Raw genomic sequence first — 20,760 nt, forward strand, 5'->3', positions numbered from 1 at the left:
TGGATTAGAGGTAATGAAAAGGTAGGATCAGGATGGTATCGGAGTTCTGCCTGGTGGTGGATTCAGGTGCATTCAGACACCAGGTAGAAAGTGACTTTCCTTGTTGAAATGGCTATCAAACACTCTCCCTTAACCAGATTGCCTCTAAGAAGCTGCTCCCCAGAGCAACACAGCCCTCTTAAAAACCATTTCCGAATTTTTCTTAGAATGCTCAAACAATGCTATCATGCACGAGAGCAGAAAAGACTCACTTCAAATAAGAGCTGCCTTCTCAGCATTTCTGTCCAAAAAAAGATCGCTGGCATTGAGTAAGTAAATTGAAGGACTAGAAAAAAGAAGTTAGGACCACTGAAAAGAAAGAAATGAAAGATCATTCTGCTACATTGAAGCTATCCTGTGGAAAAAAACTTGTGCCTTCGATATATACCAGACACAATAAAATTATCAGCATTGTGAAAACAAAACAATAGTACAACTTGCATTATCCTAAAGCCTAAATAGAAAGGGAAAAAGACGATCTGCTTGTGAAGTGCTTTGAGGGATTTACAGAATAAACATTCAACCACAAATACCACGGAAAATTAGCATTCCTGTAGTGGTTCTTAGTTAACAAAGGTCTTTGAGGCTTGTGGGGATTATTATAATTCTTATTCGCACTTCAGGGAGTCCAGCCGCTGAGCAATTGCCTTCAACCCAGAGGCTGAGTGGGACTACCCTGTCTTTCTTTGAGCAGCTCTATACTTACTGCCTTTAGCAACAGGGTCTACTTGGGTAATCCACTGTCTTCTAAGGGTCTACTTGGGTTCTACAGAACACAGTGATAAACGAGAAACGGAAGAGATCTAAGGCACAGCGTTTTTCCTCTTGAAGTTCACTGTTGCCTGGAGAGTTAAAGTTGATCAGGCAAGCGACTGGGGAAGTTATGTCCAAATTGCAGGAGAGAACCATGAAGGACGGCTGGAATGCAGTCAGGTACGTCTGTTAAGATTGAGCGGTCTGAAGAAGATGAAGGATTTCAGAGGGACATCAAAGGTCTTTAAGGTTGGGCGAAAAGAATGTTTGTATTTTGTAAGAGACAAAGAAATAACGAAATCCAATCAAGGGATGTGGGGGCTACAGGTTGCCCTTTAGAAGTCACGGAGTTGTGGACACAGCAATTATAAGTTCAGAATATTCACCAGGGTCACCAGTGGGAATGCAGGCAGCGTCCCAACCCAAATCTCTTCTCCTTGTGCAACTTCAAGTGTACTCAGGAAGCCACGTCTCTCTTCTGGAAAGTAAGCTCAGTTAAAGGCTCTGTGCACAGCATCAATCCCAGAGAGAGGCAGAATCATCTATAACCATCACTCCACCCACCGCCTTCAGCACTTTACTGTTCTCTTTAGCACTGACCAACAACTAGTGTACTACATCTTCAGTTAATTTATATTGTTTACTATTTGCCTCTTCCCTAGAATATGAACTTCCTGAGGGCAGAAATTTTCATTTTGTTTGCTTGTGTTTTTCTGGAGTCTAGAACAATGTCTTGGCACATAGATTTTTTTTTTATTTATTCACTTATTTTTTAGATTTCTTTTTTTATTGAGGTAAAATGGTTTATAACATTATATTAGTTTCAGGTGTAAATATTTTGGATAATTATTGCACAAAGAAATGAATGAATGAAAAAATGAATAAAACCAAAGCCACAGAACTGGGGTACTTGTGGGAAGACATCTGAGTATTTGGTATTTTATATTATGTTTGAGAGAATTTCATCTATTGAGAGACGATCAGGTTTATAATTACAATTTTAAGTGTTTAATTAGGAAATTGATTTAAATGTGATTTTTAAGTGGAAATCTTACTAAGTTTGTAAGTAATATTAGAACATTTAAGAGAATTTTAGATTTACTATATTTACATATTTAATTTTTAGATTTACAAGATTTAAGTAATTGGGAAGGATGTCAACTAGAAAACTGAAGTACTCAAATATGAAATTGACTATATGAGCTAAATTTGTATGTCATACTATTTGACTGTCATACTATTCAAAGTTCCTTTAAGAGTAATTATTAGCATTTGCTAATTTTATAAATAGAATAAGATCTGCAAGCTGAACTTAAGAGTGTAAGTTTTCTGAATCTGACTGTCATGAATAAAATGTTAATGTTTGAATGAAAAAAATAAACCTCCACATAGTCTTTTCAAAAAGACACAGGAACAAATCACCACAATGTGCTGCAGAAGGTGGAAGGCTGCACGTGACAGGATCACAGGGCTGCGAGGCAGGAAGGAAACCCGTGTTCTGTTCTAGTGTCTCCACTCATAAGAAACTAGCCTGGGTCAACGCCCCCATCCCCCCTCCAGATCTCTTGGAGTGTTTTCATCCACAAAACGAGGAGACTGTATGAGATCATTTATTAGTCCCTCCCAACTCTAAATTATGATGCTGTTCCTTAAGGACATAAAACAGATTCCAAATGCCATGGAAGTTGACAGAAGAGGGGGATTACCTCCAGGGAGAAGATCAGAAGTTCATTAGTAGCTGGATGGGATCTGACAAGTTGAAATGAGAGGAACCAGCATTCCAGGCGGACAAAACCACCTGAGCCAAGGGTCTAACATGGGGAAGTAGAAAGTGGGCTTGGAAAACGAAGGGACAGGAAAACGTCCAATGATGAGCAAGCCATCCAGTGCGGCCAAGAGAGCACTTCACCAGTGTGTTACATCTCATAGCTCAAAAAGCTAATGTGTTAGTAGCAGCCTTTACTGTATCTGCTAGGACGCCAGAGATATTTTCATAGCACAATGATAGTATTTACACAGGACCTAAACAAACACTTGATTATCAAAATTATTACATCTATTTGTATTAAGATTAGATTTGGGAAGGAGGATATGCTTTTACATTACACAGTTATTTCTTGGGAGCTTGTTTTAAAATGACCGTATACTGTACTACTTTATTAGGATAAAAGGCTCATCGTGATTCCAGTATTCATTTTACAGACTTCATCTTGAGTTCTATGAAACGGTTCTATGATCTGATATTTCTGTAAGAGATTTCCCCTTTAAATTCTCAGCAAAGCTAAAAGTACTCTCCAGTGAAAGGTCAGTGAAAATGGGAGAAAAATGGACTCATATTCATCAATATTTCAAACCCTCACAGGTTATCAGCAAAGACTTGGGGGAGGTGGCACATTCAGGGAAGGAAATGAGTGTTTTTCAAGTCCAGTAACTTCTTGCAACATGCAGAATAGTGGACATAAGGATATGGACATATTTTCTCATAAATCTCTACAAAATAGAAAGCAGAGCAGGTCACATGCACGTTACAGAAGAAAATGTTACCAAATTATTGTAGCTTTTATTTCTATAAATGAGACTTTCATTTGTCCAGTTAAAATAGTTTGAACAGGTTTGCTGATCCGAGGTTTTCAACTGCACTGAAAATCAGCTGCTCAGGTAAAGCATCCCCACGGGACTGGGCTGCAGTCTCTCCTTCTCGTCCCTCCTCTGCCCTGTTGGACCCTCCGCCCCAGGACAGTCAGAAAAACCTGGGCACCGAAAGCACACGGTTCATTTGCACATCTCATACTGAAGACTATTAAGTATTTGCTCAACATTTGCTTAATGGAGATTGGGAGAAACTGAATATCTATTTCTTTGTTTGGAAAATATACATCAGGTGTCCAATGACCTCTTCTCTTTTGAGCTGTTTCACGAACAAAACTCTATGAAAAAAATGTGAAATTCTATATGGAATAAAGATATCACAGGGGAAACTAAGAGGTGATGATAGCATTTCCTGGGAAAGCACCATTAGACGCATCTCTTGTCCTAAGTTTCTCTCCTCAGCCTCCAGGCATCTCTTCTTCTCTCCTGCTCTATTTCTTTTTCTCCTGCTAAGGCTCACTCTTTGTGGGTCCTTCCCTCCCTGCTTCCCATATTTCTCCCTTACCCTCTCCACAGCCCTCTCACCCTCGTTTTCTTAAGAGGAGCAACTTAGTTCTGCCCCAGCTTCTATTTTTATGTCGACATTCCCCAACACCTAAGCTTAATATCTTCTTCAACATTTCAATCTTGGAAACATTCTGTGACAATGAAAGAATACTGAGAATTCTTACTATCACTCTAGCACTTCTTTAATTTGGAGAGCTTTTATGAGAAGTTATAATAAAAAATTTTTAAAACTATTCACTTCTTATAAAAGTTGAAATGTTCATCCCCTATTACACCCTGCCGGGGTTATATAAGACATTATCCACTCAGTTCTTTTCATTCATTCATTCACCGTTTCCTCCACAAATATTTACAGAGTGCTTTCCACGGGCCAGACATTGTTCTGGACACTGGGGATATGGTAATAAAGGAGACAAAGCCCCTGCCCTCAAGGAGTTTAAATGATAGTTGGGAGAAAATGAAGACAAATAGTTATGCATAATATAACATGCCATAGTGCTGTGAAGAAAAAGAAGGTAAAGGGGATAGATGGTGATGGGGCTTTACGTATTTATATTTATACAAAAATAGTTTTCATTTGTGCATTATGTATTTTTTTGAAACATCTGAAATAGCAAGAGCAGAAATCTGCATTTGTCATTAGGAGCTTTACAGCATATTCAGAAATCTCAAGCATGCTGCTCAGCAACAGAAACCGGGATCTTCCAAGGCCCCGCCATCCAGAATACACACCTTGCTCCACAGGCTCCGCATTCCTTCAGCAAGGCTGCACTGTAGTAATCAACATCCAAGCCACGAGACCAGCAACAAGATCGGCTAACTGAAAAGACAAGCACTGCCAGCACTCCCCACCGCCCCGATGATCTATTAAATTATTAGGAGAGAAGCAATGGAAAGGAAGCAAGAAATTTAACCTGTTCGTCCTCAAAACACGTCCAAACGATGAACATTGCTTTGTTATGCCTGCATATCTCTAAGCTTTTACCCAAGTAAAGAAAGAAGGACCCAAAGAGCAATCATTTAAAATATCCTCTTGGGACTTCCCTGGGGGCGCAGTGGTTGACAGTCCGCCTGCCAATACGGGGGACACGAGTTCGAGCCCTGGTCCGGGAAGATCCCACAGGCTGCGGAGCAACTAAGCCCATGAGCCACAACTACTGAGCCCGTGAGCCACAACTGCTGAGCCCGTGTGCCACAACTACTGAAGCCCGCGCACCTAGAGCCCGTGCTCCACAAGAGAAGCCACCACGAGAAGCCCGCGCACCACAATGAAGAGTAGCCCCGGCTCACTGCAACTAGAGAAAGCCCGCACCAGCAACAAAGACCCAATGCAGCCAAAGATAAATAAATAAATTTATAAAAATAAAAATTAAATAAAACATCCTCTTGTTAGCAAAATTGCAGTGTGCTTTAGTAGGTAAAATTTATACTTCAGAAAAGAACTTTGCATGCTGGCCAGATGTCCAAATTCCATCAACTTATATACTTATTTCTATCTTCAACCTACTCATCTTTCCTTAGCTCCAGAGAGCTATATTTAATCGTGTGGTAGGTGGTGTACCACATCCAAAGAATTTTCTGATAAAAGAATGCATTAAACATAGTAACTTGACACCTAACTGCTTCAATAAAAATAGGGTGGTAAGCTCACAAAGAAATGACATTTATTTAATAAATAAATCTCACCTTTCCTTTAATTACCATAACAGTACCCAAGCACCATCCCAAGTGCTTCACGGGCATCATCTCCCTCAGTCATCACCAAACCCACTGGGTGGCCACAACTCTCACCGTTTTGCAGATGACCAAACTGAGACTTGCTTAAGTTAAAGGTCACACAACCAAAAAATGACTGAACTGGGACACGAATCCAAATCTCTGTGACAACATCTGTGCTCTCCACCACTAGGTTAGAGTTCCTTTATCTGACAGAACCTTTATCTTTCTTCTATTTCTTCCTCCTGACTTCTCCCCACATGACCGCACTCATCTTCTCAGCCTGGAGAAACAGCTTATGTGGGTGTACAGTCAATCTCTAAATGAGAAGTACCAGTATCCAGACTAAAATATTAGGAATTACGTTAGGAAATGAAAATACCTAACTTGATTGCAAACTTTCCATATAGAAATGCAAGCAAGCATAGTTCCATTATGGTTGTTTTATATATATAGGAACAGCAGCTTTATATATATAAACATACACACACATTTATTCGTGTACATAGATACATAGATACATACACAACTTTTTTATTTTTAGAAAGCAACACGGATAAAAGAACTTGAATGACCCTTTCAAGAACGAGCTAGTCAGTACCTCAAAGGACATCCGATCCAACCCCTCAGGTAAGAGGTGAGCAAACAGACCTGAGAGGTGAGTCATAATGATCTCAAAGCCGAGACCAGACACAAGTCTCCGGGCTCCCAGGCCAGTGCCCTCTCTCTACATCAGATTGCCTCCCAAAAGGGTTTGATCAAGAGACAGATGACAGAAACAACAGAAAGCATCTACCCAGGGAAAAATGTAGATTTATATTGGGGAAAGCAGCCAGGGCTCTCTATAGATATCCTTTGGACCATGTGCCTGACTCAAAGTGGAGAGTCCTTTGGGGCAAATGACTGAGCTGGCACAGCCTGGTAATTAGGGGAAGGGAGAGAGGAAAATGGGGCACAGACCAGTGGGGAAGCTGGACTCTCTCTGCCTCCTGGATTCCTTCTGTGAGCACGTGATCACACCTACAAACTGACCGCACAGTCACCAGTCTGCCACAGAAAAAGAAGAGGCCTGCTGATAGAAAGTAAGGGTTACATTTCATGGTGATACTGGTAGATGGACTCTGGTCTTGCAAGAATGGCAAACCCTGGGTCAGTTTGTTCTTTTTATGGGGGAAGTCGCAGGGAATGGAACACATTTTTTCATTTATTTAACTACTATGCTTCAAACTATTTTCTTCACATTTATTTTTTACCATTCATGCAATTATCCAATACTGAACTGAGTCAGTAGAAAGAGCCAGTTGATTTCAGTGGAGCACTAACAAGGAACCAGTAGACTCTCACAAAAGATTGTAGCTTGCTTCATTCATTTAACAAATATTGATTGAACCCCTATTATGTGTAAGCTCCAGGTACTGGAGATTGAGCACTGACGAACACAGTAAAATATTTTGGCCTCAGTGAACTTACTTTTAGGAGGCGTAGGAAAAGCCAAGGGAAAAAAAATACATTAGGTAAAATAGACAGTATGTGAGAGGGGAATAGCGGCTAAAAAGAGAAATGGAAAGCAGGTTAGGGAAATATCAGTAAGTGTCTCTGTGTGCCTGAGTGGTGAGGGTGTAGGGTGAAGTGTCATGTAAAGAGGCCACGACGACATGATCATCACTAACCTTTGCGGGGCCCACAGCAAGAGCGCAGAGGAGGCACACAGCCTGTCCTCTCTTCCCACAGACACCCTGCACCATGTTAGCTACCAACTGCCACATGGCATGTTACCATGAAGTTAGCTGCTTCAAATGACATACTTCTATTATCTCTGAGCTTCTGTGGGTCAGAAACCTGGGCACAGCTTGGCTGGGTCCTCTTTCAGGGTATCACAGGGCAGTAAGCTGTAACCCAGTGCACTCTCTTTTTTTCTTTTAATTAATTAATTAATTTATTTATTTTTGGTTGCTGCACGCGGGCTTTCTCTAGTTGCAGTGAGCGGGGGCTACTCTTCGTTGTGGTGCACGGGCTTCTCATTGCGGTGGCCTCTCTTGTTGCGGAGCACAGGCCCTAGGTGTGTGGGCTTCAGTAGTTGTGGCGCGCGGGCTCAGTAGCTGTGCCTCGTGAGCTCTAGAGCACAGGCTCAGTAGTTGTGGCGCACGGGCCTAGTTGCTCCACGGCATGTGGGATCTTCCCGGATCAGGGCTCGAACCCGTGTCCCCTGCACTGGCAGGCGGATTCTTAACCACTGTGCCACCAGGGAAGCCCAGTGCTCTCATCTAGAGGTTTGACTGGGGAGAATCCACTTCAAGTCTCACTTAGGTTGTTGGCAGAATAATTTCCTGGCATCTACAGAGCAGAAGGCCTTAGGTTTTTGCTGCCTTCCTCAGGTCCTAGAAAACACCCACAGTTTCTAGAAGCTGCCCAAAGTTCCTGGTCACGTGAGCTTGTCTAACACAGCTGCTTCCTTCATCAACCCACCAGGAGAGTCTCAACTCCAGTCTGCTAAGACAGAGTATTATTAAAGTAACATAATCAAAGGATAATATCCCACCATGTCTGTCACATGCTGTTAGAAGCGAGTCACAGGTCCTGCCCGAAATCTCGGTGGAAAGACCATACAGGGGTATGAAAACTGGAAATCATTCATCACCTGGGGTCACCTAGAGGTCTGTCCATCACAAGCACAAACAGGGGCACGTGCATGGGGAAACCTAGCTCAGTGAGTTTATATCGGAACTCTCAAACAATGTGCATCAGAATCACTGGGAGGGCATTTTAAAACACAGATGGCTCGCCTCCAAAGTCTCTGGTTCAGTAGGTCGAGAGCGGGGCTTAAGAATTTGCACTTCTAACAAGTTCCCAGGTGAAGTCCATGATGCTGGTCAAGGGATCACATTGACAACCAGCACCCTAGCCTGTATGTCCAAGCGACTCCCACTGCCAACTCCACATTGACAACCAGCACCCTAGCCTGTATGTCCAAGCGACTCCCACTGCCAACTCCACATTGACAACCAGCACCCTAGCCTGTATGTCCAAGCGACTCCCACTGCCAACTCCAAGAGCAGCCTGCCCGTCATCTCTCAGGATGAAGAATGTTCACACTGGCAGCATGGTCTACTCTTGGAAGGCACAGGCAAGCCTGGTAACACACTGAGGGCTGTTTGGGCAGAGAATTCTGGAGTCCCAGGTACCCAGAGCTCGGTCTAGAAGAAGAGGCACAGGTTCTAGGCGGGTCTATAGACTACTCATTCCAGACAAGGCTCACACAGAAGGCTAAAATGGGGTCCTCTAAAGTTAATGGCTCAGGAAAGGTGTCAAGAATTGTGAAGTGTTGGATTTTGCCCCACTTGCAAGCAAACAAATTAGCCTGCCAGTTTCATAGATGTTGGCAGAAGATACAAGACTCCTGGGTCACAGAAGAAAGAAAATGTATTACTCACAACAATAGCAGTAGCCATAGCAACAACGTTGCACCAGTTCCCCAAGCCCTAATTCCACAAGGGTGACGTGCTGAGGGCCAGTGGTGCCTGATTACACAGTGGGATGTGTTTCCGAGAGTAGCACCGAGATTAGGATGCTCCGATTTTATACAGGGGCTGCTAGCAAATCTGCACGACGTGGGGTCCAGAGGGAGTTCTGATCTTTATTATCTTGGACGGTAAATCTACCTGCCCCTAAGGGAGACAGTCTCTGTCTTCCAAGGCTGCCTGCTATGCAAAACATCCTTGAAAAGAGAGTCAAGGGAAAATTAGCTGTGAATGCCTTTGCTCACAAGACCAGTTGCGCAGAAACTTGAGAGACCGACAGAGAACTGTCTCCTGACAACAGGGGCCCAGTTGCCAGGACTAAGGGTAACACTGAAGGTACTGTGGGAGAGTTAGGGAAGGTAGCTGAGGGAGAGTTTCTGAGGCAGAAGGCTCAGAAGGCTCAGCTGAAAGGCTCTGAAGAGGCAGCAAAGGGAACTCCAAAGGAGAGCATTAGGAGATAAGGTCGGGGAAACAACGAGGAGGAAGGGGAATCACGCAGCACCCTTGTGGCCACAGTAAGGACCCTCCTCTTTATTCTTAGTGAAAGGAGGAGTTCCTGCAGAGTTCTGCAGGGAGGAATGGCATGATACTACCTGTTTTGAGACGATCACTCTCGTTACTATGCTGGGAATAGACTGAAGACAGGCCAGGGCCCAAGCAGGGAGACCAGCTAGGAAAATCCTGCAGGAACTCAGGTGAGAAATAGTGGTGGCCTGGACCAAGGTCAGCAGAGAGGGTGGGAAGCTGTTCCACTCTCAATATATTGTGAAAGTAGAGCTGGCATGACAGACTGGAAATGGGATATGGATATGATGGGGGGGAACCCCAAAACAAAAACCTTTCCTGGGATAGGTTTTGGGCTTCCATGTTTGAAATGGAGTTGCCATTAGCTGAGATGGCAATAACTTTGGGAGATACTGGGAGACTAGGGTTATTTCAGAGGAAGAAGATCAGAAATTCAATGTTAGACATGTTAAGTTCAAGATTTTAGACATTCATGCAGACGTAGTAAGTGAGTAGGCTGAAGGTGAGAGGCCAGGTCCAGGCTGGGAAAATAAATTTGGGAGTTGCTGGTTTGTTGGCGTATGGATTGAATTTAAAAGCACAAGTCACGAGGAGCTCACCAAGAGAGCGAGTGCAGATAGAAGGCAAAGGAAACTGAGGGGGGGCTTGCAAAGAAGGAGGGGGGCAAAGTGCTTGGCATCCTGGAAACCAAGAGAACAAAATGCTCCAGGGAGGAGGGAATGAGTAACTGCGCCAAGAGATGCTGGTAGGTCAACTAAGATGGGGACGGTCGGAGGACTGACCACTGGATTTTTTTTTTTTAAAGAGAAAGAGCTAATTTTCTCTTTCCTCAAAGAGAACCCAAATTCAAAGCAATTACATGGGACCATTATAACTCCACCATATATAACAGGTCCCATTACATTAATCCAAAATATCTATTTTCCCTCAGCCTTGAGGAAGGAATAAGAAGAAAGGACAAAATTCTGAGGAAGGCAACTCTGCAGAGGCAGGCACAGGGCGTCACGGGGAAGAGGGCCAAGCAAAACACTGGCATCAAGTTCTTTTTTTCCTGAGGTCAGATCTCCACAGGAGGTAGTTTTTGTACTTACATGTTGTGAATTCCTGGGTCATTGCAAACAAGCATATTTAACTGTAAGTACACAACATGTGGGATGACACTAAATATAAATGGGTTTTTTCTCTACAGTAGCAAAAGTCATAAAAAGTTATATTTGTATCTAATTGTAAGATTTGGGATAGTAGATTATAAAATGTTAGTGCTAATACCACTATTATTTGTCCAGTTCTCTTAATGAGGGAAGTCAGCAACCCCATAACATACCTAATCAAAGAACTTAAGTTAATGTGGTGTGGGCAATATTGTGATTCCAATTCTTTTCAAATGTATACCTGAATCTCTTTTCAGATGCGTGTTTTACCGCTGTTTTTTTACAGTTACTCAACCGACCTCCCTTTTTCTTCCAAAAGAGATTTGCTTTTCAAATGTATTGGATTTTTTATTTGTAAGTACAAGGGCCTTTCTCCCTTGTGGAGGCCAAAACCCTTGCTCGAAAGGAGGGGCCTGGGTCTCAGGCCTTCTGCATGCAAGAGAATCTGTAAAGCATATGCGTTGAGCACTGCCATGAAGCGACCACCTGCCTTCTGGCTGGTGGATACACTCCCCTTACGTCTTCACGTGCAGATTTTATCAAAATAACAAGATCATATTTCAAAAAATTTCTGCATGTGTGTTCCTGTCTCTATACATTGTATCTATGCATCTTATCTCATCTGTATACATTCTCTGTCACAGGGAAAAAAACGCAAAGTCCTAATCCTCCTTCTTTCAGGGACAGTGTCATTGAGAGTGGACTATGGGAACCTGATGGAACATCTCATAATGACTGCAACCATGCCTGGCACACAGTAGGCCCACAATAGATATTTTCCTTGTCAGTAATGTCCTTCATGGAATGAGGAAAATAGAAATAGGTGAGTGCTTATAAGAACCTTCCAATCACTTGAAATAAATTTTGCAGGAAGAATGAAGATCTCGAAATTTCCAGATGGAGACCTGGGGTATCAAAAGAGGAATAACGAGGCCAAAGACTTCAATTTCCTCCTGGCCTAACTCTTGTCCTAACTCTTAAGTAAGGGAACCATCTTTCCATGATGTCTTCATGTAGAAATGAATCCATTTTGAAATCCCGAATGTTGGAAATACTTATAAACAATTTTCTTTTCTACTCTCATTATTGCTACTCTCAGCTCATTCATGTGCAGGGGGGAAAATCAGTGAAAAACAAACAAACAAATATCCAACAGCCAGAGACTCTGAAACTGAGAAATCTGAAGAGATCCCTTCTCACCGCCCCCAATCCCTAGTTACCTTTTTCTTTTGAATGAATCAGTTCTGTTTCCAGGATACTTGACAAGGTGCTCTTGTTATTGATTGACAAAAGAGGTGTCTAATTATAAGAAAATTGCATTTTGCAATTTCCAAGGGCTTGGAGGATTCTATGTTTTAGATACACAGCAGGGAAAATGTAATTTGCGTAAGGTGCAAATAACCATGGATAAGTCTGGAGATGAGGTGTAACATATACACACATTTTCAGTGTGTGGTACATCATTTGGCTATAGCACAAATAGTCAAGTGTCAGATTTTTGTCTTTTGAGAAAGAAGCAATATGGTGGTGAAGAAGGGGTACTCTTGGAGATTTGTGGTTTTATTCTGGGAATTTCACACCCTCTGCATCAAAATGTAGCACTTATAAACGACTCACACTGTGAGAAACTATTTAAAATTCATCTTTCCTTGAGGACCCAAAGCTTTCATTTAGCCAACTCAAATTCATTAAAATGTCCTACTGCCTTCCCTGGTGCATTAATAGTGATTCTTAATTTAATGTATAGATTTTAAATAAATTACACTTCATTTCTAAAATATTCAATGAAAAGTAGAATGACAGGCTGGAAAATCCACAGATTGGGGTCATCTTAACTGCATCCTAACTCCATAAGTTTAAAAGGTGGCTTCAAAGTGTTGCTGGGGACCTTCCAAAACTGCAGTAGTGAAGAACGTCCACATACATGGAGAGCAAGCCAGGCTGATGACTGGGACTGCCACCCTCTTTTCTTCAATTGCCATTTTTAAAAATTAATTTTTATTGGAGTATAGTTGATTTACAATGTTGTGTCAGTTTCTGCTGTACAGCAAAGTGAATCAGTTATACATATACATATATCCACTCTTTTTTAGATTCTTTTCCTATATAGGTCATTACAGAGTATTAAGAAGAGTTTCCTGTGCATATATTATACAATAGGTCCTTATTAGTTATCTATCTTATATATAGCAGTGTGTATATGTCAATCCCAATCTCCCAGCTTATCCTTTCCCCCTCTTTCCCCCTCGGTAACCATAAGTTTGTTTCAATTGCCATCTTAGACCACAAAAATTTAACACAGAGATTGCTACAGTAGCTTAAGGACAAACCCTCTGACGATTCAATTTTTTCCACCAGGTACCTTCTTAAAGTAGGTATTGTGCTAACATGCTGGGAGACGGTTAAATCAAAACATATCAGGGTAAACAAGTAATTATAATACTCATGAGACTATAAAAATCTTTCTTTTTTGGGCATTCCTTGAGATGAGTCTTTTTAGCGGGCCATCTAGAGTGTACAGACCCTACTTTGTGGAGACAAGCAGGTAGATCCTATGCCTTTTATTTATTTTAAAGTCCTGAGATTACGAGATATAGATGAACACGAAGTGGAATAACATATTTGAACCATTCCACCTTTGAAATGGCTTTTCCTTGCAGCTGCTGATAAAATTCCGTACTGGTTCTAAGAATCACATGGCCTGTGATTTTACAGAATTTCCCATCTTGAAAACAGAACTAAAACAGCAAGCTGTTGCTACATAAGCACCCCTACCCCAACTTGCCATAATACGGGGCTTATTCTTGCAGACCTCAGCTATTCTGGGTCATATGCCCAGACCTAGACGCTGCCCATATATGCAATGGACAGTATGGTTAAATTCTACCCTTTTAAAACCCCCTTGACCATACTCTATTATTTTTAACTTTGCACACTGACCACTTATACACACCAACTTAAGGAGATGGTATAGAATATTAATAAAATCCCAAAGTGTGGAGTCAAACTCTCTGATTCCAACTCTGGGCTCCAACACATCCAAGATCTATGAATTAAAGGAAGTTGTGCAACTACTCTGTCATTTAGTTTCTTCATCTGTAAAACGAAAATAGCATTACCTTCCTCTTGACTTTGTTGTATTCAGTAATAACATGATTTTTTTAAGTGCATAATAGCATGGCATCTGGCACTTTAAAAAAATACAGTATTATTGTTTTTATCACCCTCATTGTGAATTAGTTCTAATTAGTACTTTAATACTCAAAAAGTCCCAATGAGATGGAAATATATCATGTAGTTAGTTCTATGTGCCATTACCCATAGGAATGACTCTTCTTGGTTGCCCTCCCTGGAAAGATGACCCATGTCAATCAAACACATCTTTGCTTCCCGTTGGCATATACTGACCATCACATACTGAGAAATGGTGTAGTATAGTGGTGGAGCTCACACTCTGGACTCAGATGGACTTGCAATTGAATTCTGCCTGCCTCACTGAATTTTTCTGGCCTTCAGTTTTCCCTGTCTATAAAATGAATTAAAAGTAATAGTATCTATCCCATGGTGTCATTAAAAGATTCAATAAGATAATGCAGGTAAAGTTCTTTGCTACTAAAAACATCAGCAAATGTTTATAGAGTACTTACAAAGTGTCAGGTACCGTTTTAAGCACTTTGCATATATTAACTCGTTAAATCCTCATTACAATCCTATGAGATAGCTGTTATTGTTTTCCTCACTTTATGTATGGGGAAACCAAGGCCCAGAGAGATCAAATACATTTTTCAGGGTCATGTTAATGATAAGTGACCATGGTAGGATCAAAATACAAGCAGTTTGACTTGATTCTGGAATCTTAACCACTATCCCCTGCTACCTCTCAATAGTAAGTGCTTATTGAATATTTGCTATTACTATAGTAATCAATAAATATTTGTTGAAATATTTATTTGACAAATCATTATTTGTCAACGTATCAATACTTATTTATTATTTACTTAGCTCCCTAAGTACCAAATCTTATGACTGGCCAGAAAAATGGACTCTTTTGCTTATAAGTTTTTTGAAGCAACTTCTCAGATTCTGCCTACCAAGAGTATCAAGAAAACAAGGTGTATATTAGGGAATGCAATTCAAAATAGGTTCCAATATACTATAATATCTATGATTTGTGGTTCCAATATACTATAATATCTATGATTTATTATGACTCCATTTTATAAGAATTTTAATTGCAACAATAGTACATGATTTGTTGCAAATGATTGACTTTATCTTATATAAACATCATTAATTACTTTAAAACTTTTATTTAGAGGGAAAATAAAACAATAGAAGGTAGCTCTGAAGACACTAAGAATACTCTTCATAATATTTTCAAAAGTCATTAATCAAAATGTGTAATACCTAGCTTCCACAGTTTGAGGTTTATGATTATATGGCCTGAAATGTGGAAAACAGATTTTTTTTCCTTGGGTATCTGATCCCTACAATATAAGAGACTTGACCTGTTGCTATTTATGAGAGAAGGGATTATTTTACTGCTTTGTAAAAAAAAAAAAAAAATGCCTTGTTTACAAAGCAAGAATTTGCTTTCATGGAATATTAATAAAAAGGTTATAACTGTATTCATTTTTCTAGAGCTCATTCCTTGCTTCATTTTCTTTTCTTATCCTGGCTTGTTTTCTTTCATCTGTTTCTAATTTACATTACCTTGCTGTAATGTAATTTACATTACCTTGTTTCATATATCTGTATAAACTGCCCTGAGCTCTTCCTGGAACAAAATGAGTGCAAATAAATGTCCTTTGAGCAAAGTAGAAAGTAAGGTAAATATGACCTTTTCACTTTAATGGAATCTGCAAACAGGATTAATCTGATGTTTATTACTTTATGTCATTCATGGACTTATGAGAATCCTGAGCAGAATGTCTGAATATAAAAAATAGTTACTGTAATTTGGCTGAATAATGGCACCCAAAGATATCAGGTCCCAATCACTGGAACCTCTGAATGTTACCTTATATGGGCAAAGGGTCTTTGCAGATGTGATGAAGTTAAGGATCTTGGGATGGGGAGATTATCTTGGATTACCCAGGGGAGCTCTATATGAAATCACAAGCATTCTTAAAAGAGAGACAGAGGGAGATCTGACAGACAGAAGAGAAGGCAATATGACCACAAAGGCAGAGACTGGAAAGATGCAGCCAAAGAATACCAACAGCCACCAGTAGCTGGAAGAGGTAAGGAAAACTTATTCCTTAGAGCATCCAGAGGGATCGAAGCCTTGCTGACATCTTAATTTTGGTCCAGTGATAGTGACTTTGGACTTCTAGCCTCCAAACTGTGAGAGAAAACATTTCTGTTGTTTTAAGCCACTAAGTTTGCAGTAATTTGTTACAGCAATTATAGGACACTAATACAATTATTAATCTGAATACATACAAGTGTGAAGTGAAATTTTGCCTTTTAACGTTAAAGACAATGGGAAAGACAGAAAGTTATTTCCTAGAGTAATAAAATATTGAAAGGTAGTTCAAAAAGATCAGGAACTTTAAAGTACTGCCATATGTTTCAGGAAAATGCTACATTCCTAAATAAATTCTCTAATATATCATTTTTATGAAAGCAAATTCTCTACTACCAGGAAAACAACTGGCAACATTGGCCTCCTGTGGGCCTCTCATTGCATACTGTTCTCCAGGCCCTCTTCGTGGAATGGCTCTGCTCCTAACCCCACTTCTGTGTTTTACCTTCTACCAAAGTCAAAGAACGTATCTGCAGCATTTCACTTAGGGAAACGTTTCTAGGACCCGCTGCTGCATTTACGGAGTGATGTGTGCAAATCATATCCATAGCATTTGTGGTGGGGGGCGTGGTCCCCTGCAAAGTACATGGGGATATCTTATCAGCAGCTGACCACTTAACCTCACTCAGTTTTGCTTTTCTCTAGACCAAGAGGCAGAAAGAGAAGCCATCCCCACTCTAGATAATTCTAAAATAAACGGTGTTGAAGATAGAAACTTGCATTTAGGAAATCACAGGACTCTCTTAGAATCTAAGAGGCAATTCATTTAGCCAGAGTAACGTGCAAAGGGGCAAGAAGATCTTGAACTTGATGTTACAAGAAATTTACATCTTTGACCTGTTTCCTTTCTGGAGAACGGGAAGGGCAACACTACCTAGCTCATGAGACTGCTGTGAAGAAGAAATGAGTCAACACATGTAAAGCACAAAGAGCAGAAACAGGGACACAGTGAACAAACTCTGCTGGTTTGATTATCACCTACTAGGCCAGATTTTTCAGGCTCTTGCTACACTGTAGCCCTCTTCTTATCGTTAAGATGCTTGCAATTTTACATTTTACTTATCAAATAACTATCAAATTAATGTCCATCTCTTCCTCTACTGTAAATTTCATGAAGCAGAGATCAAGGCCATGTTTGTTCCTCCTAGCACAGTGCTTGGCCAAGGAAAGCACTGGAATATTTGTTAAGTATATTTCTCAAGTAAGGCAAACGAATAACACTAGTGGGTCCAATCTGTAGTCTCAGTAACCTGATGAATGTTTCCTATCTGCTGTGCCAGAGTAACAGATTCTGTTACTCACTCACTGAGAGTAACCTCACTGAGTAACAGATTCACCTGGGAAGATTTCAAATATATCCATGCCCAGGCCCCAGAGATTCCAATTTGATTGGTCTGGAATCTGCCAGGGCCTGTATTTAAGACTGCAAATAATTCTAATCTGCAAAGCAGGTTGGAAAGCTCCAGCCTTGTTTCCACCTGCTTCAGCTTAGGAGTGAAAGCCTCCAACCTGACCTCTGCTTTTGAATTTGACCAACAACCCTTGGTTGAATTCTCCTTTCCTATTTAGAGAGTGCGGGAAAAAATACTGGAATTGGCAGCTTTACGCACAGGATCTTGGCTGATGGTAAGAACGAGGATGGTTTGTACTGTTCAGACCATCGTAATCCTGGCAGCAAACCTGCTGGGTGGCTCCAGGCCCAAGTATCTGCCAAGTCGCTCACATGCAAGACGCTTAGGCCTCTAAAGGGCGAGCACATAGGGTCATGAACCTCTTCTTCCTTTTTTTTTTTTTTAAACGGGTTTTTAATTTATTTTAAAAAGCCTTCACAGAATTTCCCGCAGTGTGTTAGAAAGGTGGTGGTGATTGTTTTAAAGGCTGAACTCTGCCCCCCCCCCATCCCTTCTTGGCGTTGCTCCCAAGACAGACTCCAGAGTCAGTGTCCTTCCTACCAGTCTCCTGTTCCACCTCCGCCCCCCTCTGTTTCTTTCCACCGACCATTTACTTCCACTCTTGTACGATTCCTTCAGGATTCCCTAACCCTCGTCCGCGTGTGACCCCAAGACACCAGGCTGCCCTTGGTGAAGCTGTCTCGGGCTCCTCGAGCGGGCGACCCCAGGAGCTGGGAGCGTGGCGGCCAGACCGTGGCCGGCGGCCCTGCGCGCCTGGGGAGGCAGAAGTCGCTCCCGACCGTGGGAAACAGGGACACCCGTGTCGAGCTGCTGAAGATCAGCGGGCGGTAACGCTCTCCCGGCCTTGGAAGGCAGGTCCAGGCCCTGCAAACCCCTCGCGTAGCCGGGAGAGCCGGGTCCCGCGGAACCACCGCCGCGGCGCGCGCCGCGGTCAGCCCGGGACTTGGGAGCTGCGGGACGCTAGCCCTCCGCTCAGGGCAGGAGGCGTAGCGCTCCCCGCTACACCCCGCGGGGAAAAGGGAAAGAAACGCGGACTCCGGTCCCTGCCCAACAGGTTCTCTGGGCGCTCACGAGGCTCGGGAAGCGTGTGGGCGACGGGCTGGGAAAGGAGTAGGGCATTCCGCTGGCGCATTTCCTGCGGAGGGTCCTCTGCACTTAATGCGTCCTTCACTGGTCCCCAGCCCCACAGCAAGTCCTGAGTTTGGGGAGCAGGAATTGCCCCGCAAGCGCGGGTAGGAGCGGAGTTGCGGGCATGTGGTGCGGTCACCCACCAGCTCGGTCCGGAAGCAAAGTTAGGTGACGCAGGGAAAGGGCCTTTACGTTCCCCAGGGCCTGACCCTCAGGTCGGCGACCACTCACCTCGTGCCTGCGCCTCCATGGTGGCCGGCTTCGGACTGAGCGCGGCGGGGGCGCCCGGCGCTTGGAGGAGAAGCAGCAGCGGTGCCCGAGCTCGGAACGCAGCTGGCACAGCCGTTCGCGTCCTCTTCCTGCAAGCTTGTAGCGAGCGCAGCGCTGAAAGGGCGGGGACCGCGGAGCGGCCTCAGCTGCCCGCTTCTGGTTACCTCCGCCCCTTCCAGTCCACCTGGCCCAGGCCTCGCGGGGAGGGAGCCTACCGCTGGGCGCCACCTGCCGGCCGCTCCGCGCATCGGGCGGACGGCGCCCGCTCCGGGCTCTGGGCGCGTGATCCGCCCTATGAAGGCTTGAGGTCGGCTGTGCCTTCACTGTTTTGTGTATTTGGGGTTTTTTTAGTGAATACATTTATTGATACCCATTTTATATAGTTCAATGAAATAATCCACAAATTTAAAAGCATTTTTCTTTTGGATATCACCATGGTCCGTGTAAATACTTAACTGTCAGAATCGTCTGCAAGTAGCACTCCAAGTCACGGGTTTAAGTTTACAGACCTGAATATACATATTTCATTAAACGGTGGCACTTATGTACTCAAGTGACCCAGTGGCTTTGGAATTTATGACTACTGGGCATGTGGGATAAAAATAATGTGTACGTTTAAATCAAGGGAAGGGTATCAATCATCAACAAAAAGAAAAATTATGAATTAATATCCTAGGTGAAGAAAGTTCCACAGTTGACACTTGGTGTCAGAATACTGGAGATGAACTTTTGTGTGTGTGTGTGTTTTGTTTTTGTTTTTATGGGACAGTTTATTGTGGATGATGTTGCTAGGCCAATGGCAAGATCCATGGGCTGCAGCACAGTGGGCCAATGCCCCGGGGAGAGGAAGGAGGGTGGATATACAGTAAGGAATCATTGCTCCTGGTAGAAATACAGTGCTAGGTTCCTCTGACATTCTGGACCCCAAATTTTTGTCAACTGATCAGTATATAACTGTTTTATGTGTGTTTCTGTTTAACGATACATCACTTAATACATGCTGTTAACTCATTAACATTGAGCTCCCCGGTCAACAGCCCTATTAAGCTTATTTAACTCAGGAAACCTGAATGAAACTTCTTAAGCTTATTCAATGTATGCATTTCTCCCTAAGGCACAGACTGCCATCTGGCACTTAGGATACCTGACAGCACTTCAGCACTAGGCTTGGGGATCATTTTAAATAGCAAAATCACCCTCCATAACACACAAAAATAGCCTGTTTATAGTCTGTGAGAAGGGCACTTGTTTCTAATCTGAGTGCTGAAACAAGAAGGTGGAGCTTAGCCTTTTTAGACCTTTGCTGGGAGGTGTGCACATGTCTACCCAAGTTTTTCAGGCCTCTACCCATGTCCGGGAGGGACCATGAAAGCACTTTATTGATTCTGGTGTCACAAATAAATTTTTGTGGGGAGGCAAATTCACAGATATGGAATCTGCAAATACAAAGCATCAACTGTGGATATATTTTCTAATCTGAAACCCATGGGTTGTATCTGTAAGTTGATGAAGCAGTCATATTTTCAGAGAAAAGACTAGAAACTCACAGTTCTATTCTTGGCCTGGCCTGGCAATGTGACTAGAAAGCATGGCAGGGACTAAGAAATATCACCTGTCTCACCTCCTCAGGTCCTTAGCTGTCACAGATCTTCCCCTTTTCTTCCCATCTATACCATCCTCATCTGCAAAATACAATGTAGTATTTACTTACATTTGGTCTTGAATGATTTGCTGTATTACTCAGTCTTTTTTCTCTCTTAGATGGTAAAGTCTGTCAGGGTCCA

General features: G+C 42.4%; 1 protein-coding gene across 4 annotated transcripts in view; it reads right to left on the reverse strand.

Annotated features, from left to right (window-relative positions):
* The window catches only part of TPD52L1 (TPD52 like 1), a 98,647-nt gene extending 79,567 nt beyond the window's left edge, over nt 1–19,080 (reverse strand). For all 4 annotated transcript variants that reach the window (XM_024759147.1, XM_024759146.1, XM_024759145.1 and 1 more), the window contains exon 1: nt 18,938–19,080. In XM_024759147.1, coding sequence (XP_024614915.1) covers nt 18,938–18,956 — 19 coding nt within the window. In that variant the 5' untranslated portion in view covers nt 18,957–19,080. The remainder of the gene's footprint in view (nt 1–18,937) is intronic.
* Nucleotides 19,081–20,760: the final 1,680 nt, after the last annotated feature.

Source organism: Neophocaena asiaeorientalis, unplaced genomic scaffold (assembly GCF_003031525.2).
Source record: "Neophocaena asiaeorientalis asiaeorientalis breed wild unplaced genomic scaffold, Neophocaena_asiaeorientalis_V1.1 scaffold5, whole genome shotgun sequence".
NCBI classification, from domain to species: Eukaryota; Metazoa; Chordata; class Mammalia; order Artiodactyla; family Phocoenidae; genus Neophocaena; species Neophocaena asiaeorientalis.